General features: G+C 59.2%; 1 protein-coding gene across 1 annotated transcript in view; it reads right to left on the bottom strand.

Moving 5' to 3' along the window:
* Nucleotides 1-12,381, bottom strand: part of CDC42BPG (CDC42 binding protein kinase gamma) — a 27,024-nt gene that overhangs the window by 10,504 nt on the left and 4,139 nt on the right. The window contains 24 exon segments of the mRNA XM_027856255.1: nucleotides 211-264; nucleotides 697-804; nucleotides 909-961; nucleotides 1,331-1,419; nucleotides 2,324-2,472; nucleotides 2,950-3,064; nucleotides 3,147-3,253; nucleotides 3,372-3,450; nucleotides 3,542-3,669; nucleotides 4,127-4,219; nucleotides 4,541-4,645; nucleotides 5,118-5,297; nucleotides 5,609-5,688; nucleotides 6,237-6,320; nucleotides 6,407-6,513; nucleotides 7,012-7,082; nucleotides 8,821-9,069; nucleotides 9,734-9,934; nucleotides 10,021-10,114; nucleotides 10,956-11,104; nucleotides 11,536-11,631; nucleotides 11,873-11,956; nucleotides 12,049-12,063; nucleotides 12,065-12,141. Coding sequence (XP_027712056.1) covers nucleotides 211-264; nucleotides 697-804; nucleotides 909-961; nucleotides 1,331-1,419; nucleotides 2,324-2,472; nucleotides 2,950-3,064; nucleotides 3,147-3,253; nucleotides 3,372-3,450; nucleotides 3,542-3,669; nucleotides 4,127-4,219; nucleotides 4,541-4,645; nucleotides 5,118-5,297; nucleotides 5,609-5,688; nucleotides 6,237-6,320; nucleotides 6,407-6,513; nucleotides 7,012-7,082; nucleotides 8,821-9,069; nucleotides 9,734-9,934; nucleotides 10,021-10,114; nucleotides 10,956-11,104; nucleotides 11,536-11,631; nucleotides 11,873-11,956; nucleotides 12,049-12,063; nucleotides 12,065-12,141 — 2,567 coding nt within the window.

The following is a 12,381-nucleotide window of genomic DNA, read 5'->3' as shown; positions in this document are numbered from 1 at the left end:
CTCCCAGCTCAGACATCCCCTGTTTTAAGAGCACTCCCAGCTCAGACATTCCCTTTACAAAGATCCCTCCCAGCTGGGACCCCTGTTCTAAGATCCCTCCTGGGTCTCCCACAGGCAGGTAGCTGAGGCCAGGGCACACTGGAGGGCTCCATGAAAGGACTTTCTAATTAGACAGTTCTGTGTCAGATCCTTCCCTGCCTTGGCTCTGACCTTGGCGGGAGGACTGTCAGCTGGAGCTGGGGCGGGGGCTCGAGGAAACACAGCCTGTACCCAGAGAGAAAGAGACACATATAAGGGCCGGGACCCAGGGCGGGCAAATGATGTCTGGGATTGGGGAAGGAAGCAGGAGCTAGGAGGCCCAGCTCTGGCCTTTGCTGGTATGCCACAGTGTGAGCCCCTCTCCCTCCCCACCTGCTCACCCCCCAATTACATAGCATTTTCTTGGCATATATTTTGTATTTATGTATCCACGGGCAATGTTATTTCTTCCATTGGAACATAAGCTCCCTGAGGGCAGGGGCTGGCTCATTTCTGTCTGGATCCCCAGCACTGGACATAGTGCCCAGTATACAGTAGGCACTTAATAACTGCATTTTGAGTGAATAAACGAATGAGGGCTGGAGAGGGCTGGGCAGTGTCAGGGGCTGGGGAAGGGGGCAGGAGGGGTCTGGCCCCCTCTCGGTGCCAGGGCCTCACCCCCAGCCTCATGCTGCGGCGGCCCTCTGGCCGTAGCTCTGCCTCGGCCCCTGGGCGCCGGCAGTCAGGGGCGTCTGGGGAGCTGGCAGTGTCCTTCGAAGCATCCTTCTGCAGGATCCAATCAGGAGAGTCGTGGGAGGAGGAAGGCAGCTGATGAAAAGCCATCCCATCGTCCCCCTCCACCCAAACCTGCTCTGCCCCCCCATCCTCACCTCTGAGCTCCGAAAGGACAGGAACGGAATCAGGGGATTGGACGGTTTGGAATCTGGAGAGAGAGGGGAGGGGAAGTCGAGTCCAGCAGGGAGAGCCCAGGCCTGAGCCTCAGCGCTAACTTGCTATGAGACCCTGGACCAGCCTCCCTCCTGCTTGGCCTCAGTGCGCCCCTCTGTACAATGGAAGAGGAAGTGTCGCAGGATCGTCCAGGCCCCTCCCAGCTCTGACATCGGGCGTCCTAACCTTACCGGCACGGGCACCTCCCTGCCAAGGACCGAAGCCGGGCACAGCCGACCATCCTCACTGCAGAAGCTGAGAGATGGAGGGCCTGGGATCTGACCTCCAGTCCTGGGATGGGGGATCCTGCAGTCTGCCTCCAGACCCGCAGGGAGGCTCCCATCTCCCACCACCAGGCTCATACCCTCCTGCCCCCGGGCCTTCAGCTCCTCCCTCAGGCCGGCCAGCTCCTGCTGCAGCGCCTGGTTTCGCTTCTCGGCTTCCTGCAGGAGGCTAGAGAGGGAGAAGGGGTGACCTTGTCCATGGCGGGCTCCTCACCACACTGACTCCCACGCCTTCATCAGGGAGCATCCCCCAGCCCAGCCCCCTGGGGCCAGGGTCTAAAGACAAGGTGAGGCAGAGATGTATGCAGGGCGCTCTGGGCCTCAGCTGCCAGAGAGAAATGAGGCCGGTGCCCTAGAGGGTGACCTAAGGGCCATCCCCACTCAGTACTCTAGGTCCCCCAGCTCCGTGTGCTAGGTCCCTCCCAGATCTGTGTTCCAGGTCCCTCTCAGCCTTGACTTTCTCTGTTCTGGCTGGTGGGCTAGACTTTCAAGGACCTTCCCAGCTTGGGTGGTTCCAAGACCTCTTTCCACTCTGACATGTTCTACCTTCCAAGGTCCCTCCCAGCCTTGACTTTCTGTGTTCTAGCTGGTGGGCTAGACTTTCAAGGACCTTCCCAGCTTGGGTAGTTCTAAGGCCTCTTTCCACTCTGACATGTTCTACCTTCCAAGGTCCCTCCCAGCAGTCATAACTAGCAATTTTGCCGCAGGGCAAATTGCACACAAGATGGTTCTCCAATCACATCTGGATCTTGGCTGGAAGGCGGAGCCCCCTCCCCCTCTTCCACACACAGACCGTGAGTCTCTCTGATAGCCCCTATTTTAACTTCTCCATAACTAGGCACCCAGGACACAGCCCTAGTCACCATGCCTGGGTGTGGCTCCACCACCTCGCTCTCACGTTCTAGGTTCTAGAGTCCCTCCTAGTCCGGACACATTCCATGCTCTAGGTTCCAAGGTCCATCCCAGCTCCAATGTCACGTGAGCTTAAACTAGACCGTCCATTCTGCTCACCAGCCTCTCCGACTACCTCTCGCTCCTTCTCTCCATCCCCTCCGCATCCTCAGGGGACCTACCTCTCCCCTCGGCGCTGGGCTTCCTGCACCCGGCCCAGCTCTTCCTGAAGGCTCTGCTTGGCTCGGATTTCGGCCTCCAGCGCGGACTGCAGCTCCAGCTTGGCCGAGGCCTCCATCTTCTGGAGCCGCCGGACCTTCCACTGGTGGTCCTGGCCCGCGAGAAGGCCAGATCCGTGAGACCCCCCCCCCCGCCTCCCTCCAAGGCTGCCCTGACTCCCGTCCCCCGTGGATGTCCCCAGGCCAGCTCCGTCACTAATCTGCCATGGGACTGTGGGCAAACACATTCCCCTTTCTGGGAATTCCCCTACAGTTTCCTCATCCGTACGATGGTTTCTGTGATGGTTGAACTGCTAGATTTCTAGAGGCCACCCTGCAGCTCTGTCACTCTGTGTTCTGGGTTCTTAAGCCCCTCTGAGCTGATAGTCTATGGTTTTGAGAGCAATTTGTTCCCAAGTCAGGGTAAAGAGTCTTAACAATCTCTGCCCTGATTTCCGTTTGGACAGTGGGGTCCAGAGTGGGCAATATTGGGCCCGAAGGGACGGCTGGCCGATGGTGGGATTCTGGGCACGATGCCCAGCCAGGAAGGAGACCTCCCCCCTCCAGACGCCCCAGGCCCAGGGACTCACCAGCGGCCGGGCAGGGAGCGTCTGGGTGCCCGCAGCGCGTAAGGCCTCCAGCTCCTCCGCCATCTTGGTGGCCAGAGCCTGCAGGTAGCCTCGAGAGACCTTCTCGTCATTCACCCTGTGGGAGGGCAGGGGGGGTTCGGTTCAGGAGCCTTCGCCCTCCCCTCCCGGCTCCCCGAGCAGGCAGCAGCATCACCCACCAGGTGAGGATGTCGGAAATCTGGGCCTCCCAGCTGCTTTCCCTCTCCCGCCTCTCTCCTTCCAGCTGTTTCTTGATCTGCTTCTCTTGTTCCAGCTCTCCAGACAGCTGCCCAGAAGGAAGAACAGAGAGCCCCAAATAAGGAGATCTCCAAATGCCACCTTCTCCAGGAAGCCCTCCCAGATCCGGCTTATGCCAAGGTGGCCAAGGAGGGGCCCCGGCCCACCTGCTCCTGCTCCCGCGTCAGACGTCTGTTCTCCTCCTGCAGCCTACAGAGTTCATCCTTTCCTTTCGGGCCGGTGGTGCTAGGGGAGAAGACATCAGCTGACGGCTCCCTGAGCCCAAAGCGGCCCTGGCACCAGAGCCCCAGGGTCCCACCCCGCCCTCCCTTCTCACCCCTGGCTCCTAGCCTGGTCCAGCTGAGATCTCAGAGCTTCCAGCTCCTTCATCAGGGCCTCCTGCTGGCCAGCCCCGTCAGGGCTCAGGGGGCCAGAGCCGTTGGTCTCAGGGGGGGGATGGGTGGCCTACAGACAGGAGAAGAGAATCAGCTCCCCAGCCCCAAGCCCCTTGCCCCTCCCCAAAGGGCGGAGCCAGCGAGGCCACAAAGCCTGCCTCAGCCGGCCGCCTTGGGCTGTGTGTCCCCCTCCTCTATTCAGGGACTCAGGGCCCACATGTGCCCCCAATCGAGGTGCTCTCAGGAAACGATCTAAGCAACTCACTCACACACAAGGCAGAAAGATGAACAAATTTATGTGTGAGACAGAGGGGGCGCATTTGTGTTTGAGAAAATGGTTAAGCTAAAGGAATGAAACCCTAATGGTGGATTTTCAGAGTCGGAAGGGGCCGAGGGACTTCCCCAAGCTTCCTGAACTGAGCAGGGTTCAGTGAATAGATAGGTACTTACTAAGCCCCCACTAGAGAGGCCCGAGGACCCTCTCAGTGCCCGTTAGGTGGCCCTCCATCCCTGCTCCTCATGGGTACCTTGACTCTGGACCTCTCCTTCTCCCGGCTCCTCTCCCTCTGCTTTCTGAGCCGCATCACGTCGCTGCTCAAGGCAGCCGCCTGGGCCTCCAGCTGAATTGGGGGGCAAGGGTCACATGGTCAGAAACCTCCTAGGAAAGTGACCTTGGGCAGAGCAGAGAAAGCGCTAGGCTCAGGGGAACAAACATTTATTAAGCCCCTACTGTGTGCCAGGCTAAGCTCTCTACAAATATTACCTCGTTTGATCCTCACATCAACCCTGTGCTATTATTATCATCCCCATTTTACAGATGAGAAAAACAAGGCACACAGGTTCAGTGACTTGCCCAGGGCCACTTAGCAAGGAAATGTCTGAGACTACATTTGAACTCAGGTCTTCCTGCGTCCAGCCCTGTGCTCTATCCATTAGGTCACCTGGGTGCCGCATGGGAGACTAGGGTTCAAATCCTGCCCCAGACACTTATGAGTGCCATGTCCATAGGCGGGCCATGTATTTCCTCTGTGCCTCAGTTTCCTCCTCTGTAAGTTGGGGAGCAGACAACAGAGAGAATACCTGCAGCACCTACCTTGCCAGGCTTGCAAACCCCAAGGTGGGTGATGGATCTTAGGACCTGGGCCGGCATCAGTGTTGGGCACACCCTCCCCTGATGCAGACACCCGCTCACACTGCCCCAGGAGACGGGGGACATGCAGAGGTCACAGGGACGGCGGGCACATGACAGACGCTGGCTTGGTCGACCGTAACTTCAGCGTCTGAGAGACCAGCCCGGGGCCCCACGGCTAGCAGGCGCCGAAGGCCAGACTGAGCTCGGTCCTCCTGACGGCACAGCCGGCCTCTCCCCACTGTGCCGAGCTGCCCCTTGAGCTGAGCCGTTGATAAACATGAGCTCGCATCATCCGAGCCAAACACGCCACCGACCCCCAGTGCGGAAGGGGCTCGCCCCCGGCCTCGGGGTCCTGGGCCCTCTCCGCCACAACCAGGCTCAGCTACCTGGCTCTGGGCTTCCCGGGCGTCCTCCAGCTGCTGGCTCAGGGCCTGGGCCCGGCTCCTGGCAGCCCCCGCGGCCTCCTCAGCCTCCCGAAGCCTCTGCTGCAGCTCCTTCTGCCGCCCATCAGAGATGACCAGCTGCTGGGCTTGGGCTTGCAGCTGGGCCCGGGCCTCCGACAGCTCCTAGGAGCAAAGGGACGAGGACGGGATGGAGGCTCCGGCTGGGCTCTGCTTCCCGACCTCCCCCCGGCCTCACTCGAGACCCCAGAGATCCCAGAGCATCCTGGGACATGAATCAGGCAGGCCCGCTCGAGAGTCTAGCTGGCAGAGAGCCGGGAGCAACCTCAGAACAGGCTCAGAATGGGCTGTGACTGGCCCAAGGCCACCCAGTTAGTCAATGGCAGCTGACTCTAAGCCCACCCCCCCACACCCCACACGCTGCTCGCTGTGGGAGTCACCATGAGCCCCACGGGCAGTGACAGGGGGTCTCAAACCTGGCAAAGCTGGCCTCTCTCCTGCTGCCAGCTGCTCCCAGGGGCCGGCCTCCCGCCGGGAGCGCCCTCAGCCTGGGCTTCTGTTGGGGAAAGAGCCAGAAATGAATGATACAGGACGCGATCCCAGCTGCCTCCACTCCCACAGGGCTGCTGTCCTGGGACCCTCAGGGCTCTCTGGGCAGAGGCCCTGGTGGGGCATGGGGCCAGGGCACCTCCAAATGTTAGTCACAGCCTGAGGAGGCTTTAGAGATCAGGCCAAAGCACTTGTACAGATGGGGAAATTCAGGCCCAAAGCGGGCAAGTGAGGCAGGGGGCACATGGGTGGAAAGCTGGGCCCAGAAGCAGGAAGACCTGAGTTCAAATCCTGCTTCAGACGCTTACTATCTGGGAGGCCCTGGACAAGTCACAACCTCAGTTTGCCTCAGTTTCCTCAACTGTCAAATAGGGATCAAAACAGCAGCTGCCTCCCAGGGTTGTGAGGATCAAGTGAGATGGTATTTGTAAAGTGCTTAGCAGGGCCCGGCACATAGTAGGTGCTTAATGAATGCTTATTTCCTTCCCCCTATTCCAGAGCATGTGCTCTCCGCTGAACTTCAGGCCCAGAGACAACGTCCCGCCCAGCTGGTACCTGCCAGCTTCCTCCGGAGGGTTTCCACCTCCTTCTTCAGCTGCTCCAGCTCCTTGCGGCCGGGGGCGGCTTTCTGCAGGGCATCTGGGGAAGAGGCGTCCCTGAGGAGCTCCGAGGCAACAAACCCTCTGCCCCCCTGCCCCCAGACCCAGCAGCACACGCCCACTCACCCTGCAGCTTGTGGCTCAGCTCTGCCTTCTCCTGCTCCAGGCTCTGCATTCTCCACTCCAGACTAGAGGCCAGCAAGTCAGGGCTCTCATTTGAGCCAGGCCTGGGGCTAGAGACAAGGAGGAGACCAGGGGGAGTGAGTGGCATGCACCCACACAACCCTGGCAACAGCCGCACTGCACTGAGAGAGCTGGGGGCAGGAGCAGAAGGAGCCCCTGGCCTGCAGCTCTAACATACACAGCTCTGTCCCCCGGCAGCCCTGGCCATTCTCCTCATCCCTGGCTATCCCCCCCACCCCTGGTAATCCCCCCGACCCCTGGTACCTCCCAGCCCTGGCCATCCTCCCCACCCCGGTCATCCCTCCCACCCCTGGTACCCCCCCCCAGCCCTGGTCCCCTCCCACCTTGGCCCCCTCCAGCTCTGTCCCCCGGCAGCCATGGCCATTCTCCTTATCCCTGGCTATCCCTCCCACTCCTGGTACCTCCCAGCCCTGGCCATCCCCCCCAGCCCTGGCCACCCCCCCCATCCCTGCCCCCAGGTTCCCAACAATCTGGAGGGAGGTGGAGGCCAGGGAGGGCTGGGGACAACACGGGAAGGTTACACTCACGTGAAGGTGAAACCCACGAAAGGCAGGTGGTGGCCGGAGAAGGTCCCATGGGACGCAGGCGGCAGGGTCCCCTGCAAACGAGCAAAGGAAGATCAAGGGACAGGATGAACAGAGCAGCACTCGCTGGGTGTCGAGCCGTGACTGCACCGGGCCGCCGGGCAGACCTCTGCACCAGCCCACCAAAGTGGAGGCCCAGCTCTGACCCTGTCACTCCCTGCTCCAAAGTCATCAATGGCTCCCAACTGCCTCAAGTGTGCAAACCAAACAGCGCCCCTCCTGTCACCGTGGTTTGCCTTGTGCTTCCGTTGTCCTCTCTCTGCCTTCCCTCTGGTCTGCCCCAGATGCACTCCGTTGCTGAGTCGTGCTCCCCCCATTCCCGTAGCTAAACCCCTAGGTCAGGCCCTCATCTCTCCTCAGCTGGGATAATACAGTGGATCGATTGGGTTTTTACACACACACACACACACACGCACACACACTATTTGAGTTGAGTTGGATTTTTTTTTGGGGGAAGCAATCAGGGTTAAGTGACTTGCCCAGGGTCACACAGCTAGTAAATGTCAGAGGCTGGATTTGAACTCAGGTCCTCCTGACTCCAAGACTGGTGCTCTATCCACTGCGCCACCTAGCTACCCCCTCTATTTAATTAGTGTTATATTCTGGGGCTCCCCACAGCCCACCGAATGAGATGTAAATTCTTCAGCTTGGCAGTCGTAGAATCGTTCACTTGGAGCTCAGACAGATTGCAGAGATGGCCAACCCTGTCATTTTACATAGGAGGACCCCGAGGCGTAAGCAAGGCTCTCCACGTTTGCCCAGCCTTCCCTCTCTCTGCTTTACCTCCAAACCAAACTCTCTGTCCCTCATTCTCACCGCCAAGCCTTTGCCCGTGCTGCGCCCCACGCCTACGACTGACTCCCATCGCCCCTCCCCATCTCTGCCCTTTGAAGCCCATTCCACTTCCCTCGGAAAGGCTTCCTCGATAGGCCCCCTCCCCACCCGTTCCCTCGGTTGGCATCTCCACTGGCTCCTATGCCTTGCCAAGGCTTCTTCCCTGCGCCAGTTACTTCCATAATCATCCTTCTCCTCATTGGAGGACTGAGACCTGAAGGAGGGTCCTGAAGACCACTGGGTCCCAACTCCGGGGGAATTTCACATGGGGAAACTGAGGCCCAGAGAAGGCCACAGGTAGGAGGAATTGGCAGAGCTAGGCGCCCTTCCCATTGCCCAGGTGCGTAAGGCTGGCTCTCGAGGCTGGAGTCTGGGCCCCCTCTCCTTATATGCCCATCACTGAGTGAGCCCAGCGACATACTCAGCAGGGGCTCCCTAAGTGTTTGCAGGCCCGAGCTGACTCAAACTCTAACATGCAGAGATGGGAAAGCCATGAGATTCTGCTCTAGGAAACATGGACCTGAGAATAACACCCTAGGGTGGCGTCCCCCACATCCTGGCCAGGCTGCCTGGGGCTGAAGACTACAACTCCCATGAGACTTTGTGGGGTAAACCTCCATAGGAGCCAGCCGGCCACCCGCAGAGGCTGCTGGGAGTTGTAGTCCTACCCTGCGTCTAGGGTACACCGGGCTAATCCTGGGGATCCTGGTCTGGAGAGAGGGGCAGATGTCACCTCCCCTCCCACCTTCAAAGCTGAATCACTTGAGTCTAGACTAAACTACCCCTATCTTGGAGGATGGAGGATGCAAATGCCAACACTGCGTTATGGGCCAAGGAGCATTCTGGGAATTGTAGCTCTTGCATCCCCAGAGACCCAGAAGGCAGGCAGCCCCCCGGGGCCAGGCATCACCCCCTCACCGGGTGGTTAAGGGTGTCATCGTCCACGTCAAAGTTGGAGGTGTCCATGGGCCCCTGGAGCTCTGGAATGTAGGGGGCAGTGCTGCTTGGGAGCTGCTCCCAGTCTACCCCCTCAAAGAAGGGGTGCCCCCGGAAGTCATCCAGGCCCCCCTGGCCCAGTCTCTCCTCCTGGCAACACAGGAGTTTGCGGATCAGGTCCCGGGCACTCTCTGACACCTCGGGGACGTCTGGGGGAAACTGCAGATGGTCCTGGAGGAGGAAAGAGAGTGCTGGGACCCCAGACTCAGCTTAACCCCTTCTCCAGAGCCCGGTCACTGAACCAGAACCCAGGAGCCTGCACCTCACCCCCTACCTAGAACCTCGGCCATCTTCACCCAGCTCTAGAACCCACACCAGAACCTCGTCCTTAAACTTTGTGCAGCCCTCCCCCTAGCCTAGAACCTTAGATGTTTCCTTGCCCTTGTGTACAAGTTAAACATATGCTCTTCCAAGCTAGAACCTGGGTGGCGGTCTCTGGCCCCCAGCCTTGAATCTTGAGCATCCTTAGCCTAGCCTAGAACCCCAGGGATTGCTCCTGGGCATTCCCACCCCATTTTGTCCTGGAACCCAGATACTTGTCCTAGAACCCGGGTTAGCTATCCCCAGCTCAAACCCCAAGACTTCTTCCTGAGTCTAGAACTTGGGTATATATCCCTCGCCTCTTGCCTAGAATCCTGAGTTCAGAGGCCCATAGCTTCAGAGGTCTTTAAGTCCCAGCCCCTCATTTCACAGATGAGGAAACTGAGGCCCAGTGAGGGAAAGGGATTTGTCAGGTCACAAAGGCTACCATGGTAGCCTCTGCTCTCCCTTCCTGCCCTCCGTCCGGCACCCTGAGGCCTTCTTTGGCCTCCTCCTCCTGCCCCATCCTGCTGACCTCATAGTTCATGATCTTGCCGTAGGTCTCCACCAGAGACTCAGCGTAGAAGGGGGTTTCTCCAAAGAGCAGCTCATACATACAGACCCCCAGGGACCACCAATCACACTGTGGCCCGTAGTGGCCCTTTCCTTCCTCCATGGCCTGGAGGATCTCGGGGGAGATGTAGTCAGGGGTGCCAACAGCCACCGAGGAGTCCACCTGGAGGCCAGGGACAGGGGCAGGGTGAGGCCAGGGCGTCAGATGGTGCCTAAGTCCACACTGCCCCTAGGAGGCCCCCACCTCACCATTCCGTTGGCGTTGAGCCGCAAGCAGGAGCCAAAGTCGGCCAGGCGAATGTGTCCATTTGTGTCCAGGAGCACGTTGTCCAACTTGACGTCCCTGTGCCAGGAGAGCCAGGATCGGGTCAGAGGATGTGGAAGTCACAGGGAGGGACCTCAGGGAGTATCTACTGAGCCCAACCCTGACTCACTGTACAGAGGGACAACCAAGGCCCAGAGAGGGAAGCAGCCGGCCCAGGGTCACACTGCTAGAAAGAAGGAGAGCCCAGGCCCATGGGCTCCTAAATCAGCGTTCTCTCAACTACATGACTTAATCATTTCAACAAGCCTTTGGGTGCCTGCCCTGTGCCAGAGACCACGTGGGCTCAGTGGGATGGCCGAATCCTGAAAAGGGGCCAGGGTCTGCCTGGGGCAGGATTCCTATGTCCTAGGAAGGAATCAGAAGCCTGTGGAAGGAGTAGAAATCAGCAGCTACATTTGGGACAGGGCCAGAGGTGAGACCCTACCGGAGAGGGCAGCTGGCAGCTGTGTTAGAGCAGGTGGGGGAATGGGAAGCAGGGAAGAGTGAGAGGCCAGAGACTGCAGAAGAAAAAGGTGGGTGAGGTGCTGCACAGAGACAGCCAGGGCCAGAGGACCTGGCCCAAAGCCCAGTTCTGCCCCTGAAAACCAAGGGGCACCTTGGGCAAGGTCCTTTCCCTCTCTGGGCCTCAGAGGCGTGGACTCAGTGACCTTTGAGGTATGCCTCTGCTCTCCAGCTACCATCCTGTGACATCAGGTAATGGCCCCTGGGTTCTAAGAAGGAAACTAGAGGCTTTGAGGGACGGAGGGCAGAGGACCAGGATCCTGGGTTCTTAGAGGGAAGAAGGGCAGGCAGGTTGGCCTGGTAGGTGAGGATGGAGACAACTTTGAGGTCTACTGGTCCCAGAATGGGGACTGGGCACCTGTGCACATAGCCCAGCTGGTGAAGGGAGTGGATGGCTAGCACCATCTCAGCCAGGTAGAACTGTGCCAGCTCCGGGGGCAGCCGGTCCTCAAAACGACTCAGCAAGGTCAGCAGGTCTCCACCAGCATAGTAGTCCATGACCAAGTACTGCACAGGGCATGGGGGAGACAATAACCATTTATTAGGCTCCTACTATGTGCCAGGCACTGCACCAAACGCTTTACACATAATATTGCACTTGACCCTCGGGTCATTTCACCAATGGGCGACCCCGTCGACTCGGTCCATCACGTCCCAACCCCCAGGCCTCCGGCGAGCTCATCACGGGCTCTAGCTAACCTACAGCACAGCCTCGAGTCCCTCAAGCTGCCCAGGGGAATTTCGAAAGCTAGGGCCCTAGCACCCCTGCTCCCCAAGGCACCAAACCTCCCTTGTGAATCCCAGGGGTGTGGGGCACTCTCAGACCCTCAGCGCCAAGGTCCAGAGGGGGGACCCAGACTTGGGGTTAGCTGTGCCTCAGCCCTGCCCTGACCCTGTGCCACAAAGGCCCCCAGCCAGCCCCTCACTGCCACGCCCACCAGATAGTCATCATCCTGGAAAGCCCAATGTAGCGTCGTCACCCAGCGGCCATCTCCCTTCACCAGGACGTCTCGCTCCTCCCGGAAGCAGGCAGTCTGGAGGAGAGAAAGAAAGACATCAGTCACATGGGGGACAGAGTGGCCCGAGCCCCAGTCACAAAAACTCCTGATTGATGGGTGCTACTCCCAGTTCTTATACTTTGGCGGAGTCTCTGGCTAGCCCTTGCTGACTCAGTTTCCTCAGCTGTAAAACAAGGAGTCCAGACCAGATAAGCTCGAAGTTCCTAATAACTCTGACATTCTATGCTCTAGCAGGCAGAGGGATGGATGGACTGACCTCGGCCCTCTTCAGCATCTCCCATTTATGCAGCATCTTCATGGCAAAGATCTGGTCGGTGTTCTTTTGTCTCACCACGGCGACCTGCAGGGACCACAAGGAGAGCGAGGGTCAGGCTGCCTTCCATGGCATGGACCCTCCGCCCCCCCGCCCACCGCGAGCCCTTGGGAACTCACCTCCCCAAAGGCCCCCCCGGCCAATCACTTTGAGGATCTCAAAGTCATCCCTCTGGAGCCTCAGTTCTTTCACCTGTTTCACGAAGGGGGCGGCTGAGAGGGGAGAGAAAGACTCAGTTGAGGAGAGAAGGAGGAGACGCAGGGGCCGTCGGGCCTCCCCGCTCTGCTGTTAGCTTGCATGGAGATCTTGGGCATGTCCCCTCTCCCTGGCTCTCCCCCTTTGTAAAAGGAAGGAGTTGGAAAAGAGACAGGCATTGTGGGGCCAGGTTTAGGATCCTGCCTCTGACACCTCCAGGAAGGAATGAGGGAGGGAAGGAGGGAGGGAGAGAGGGA

This window comes from Vombatus ursinus, unplaced genomic scaffold, assembly GCF_900497805.2.
Source record: "Vombatus ursinus unplaced genomic scaffold, bare-nosed wombat genome assembly UNPS02011369.1, whole genome shotgun sequence".
Taxonomy (NCBI): domain Eukaryota; kingdom Metazoa; phylum Chordata; class Mammalia; order Diprotodontia; family Vombatidae; genus Vombatus; species Vombatus ursinus.
The sequence above is the reverse complement of the archived record's forward strand: the minus strand, read 5'-3'. Positions and strand labels throughout refer to the sequence as shown.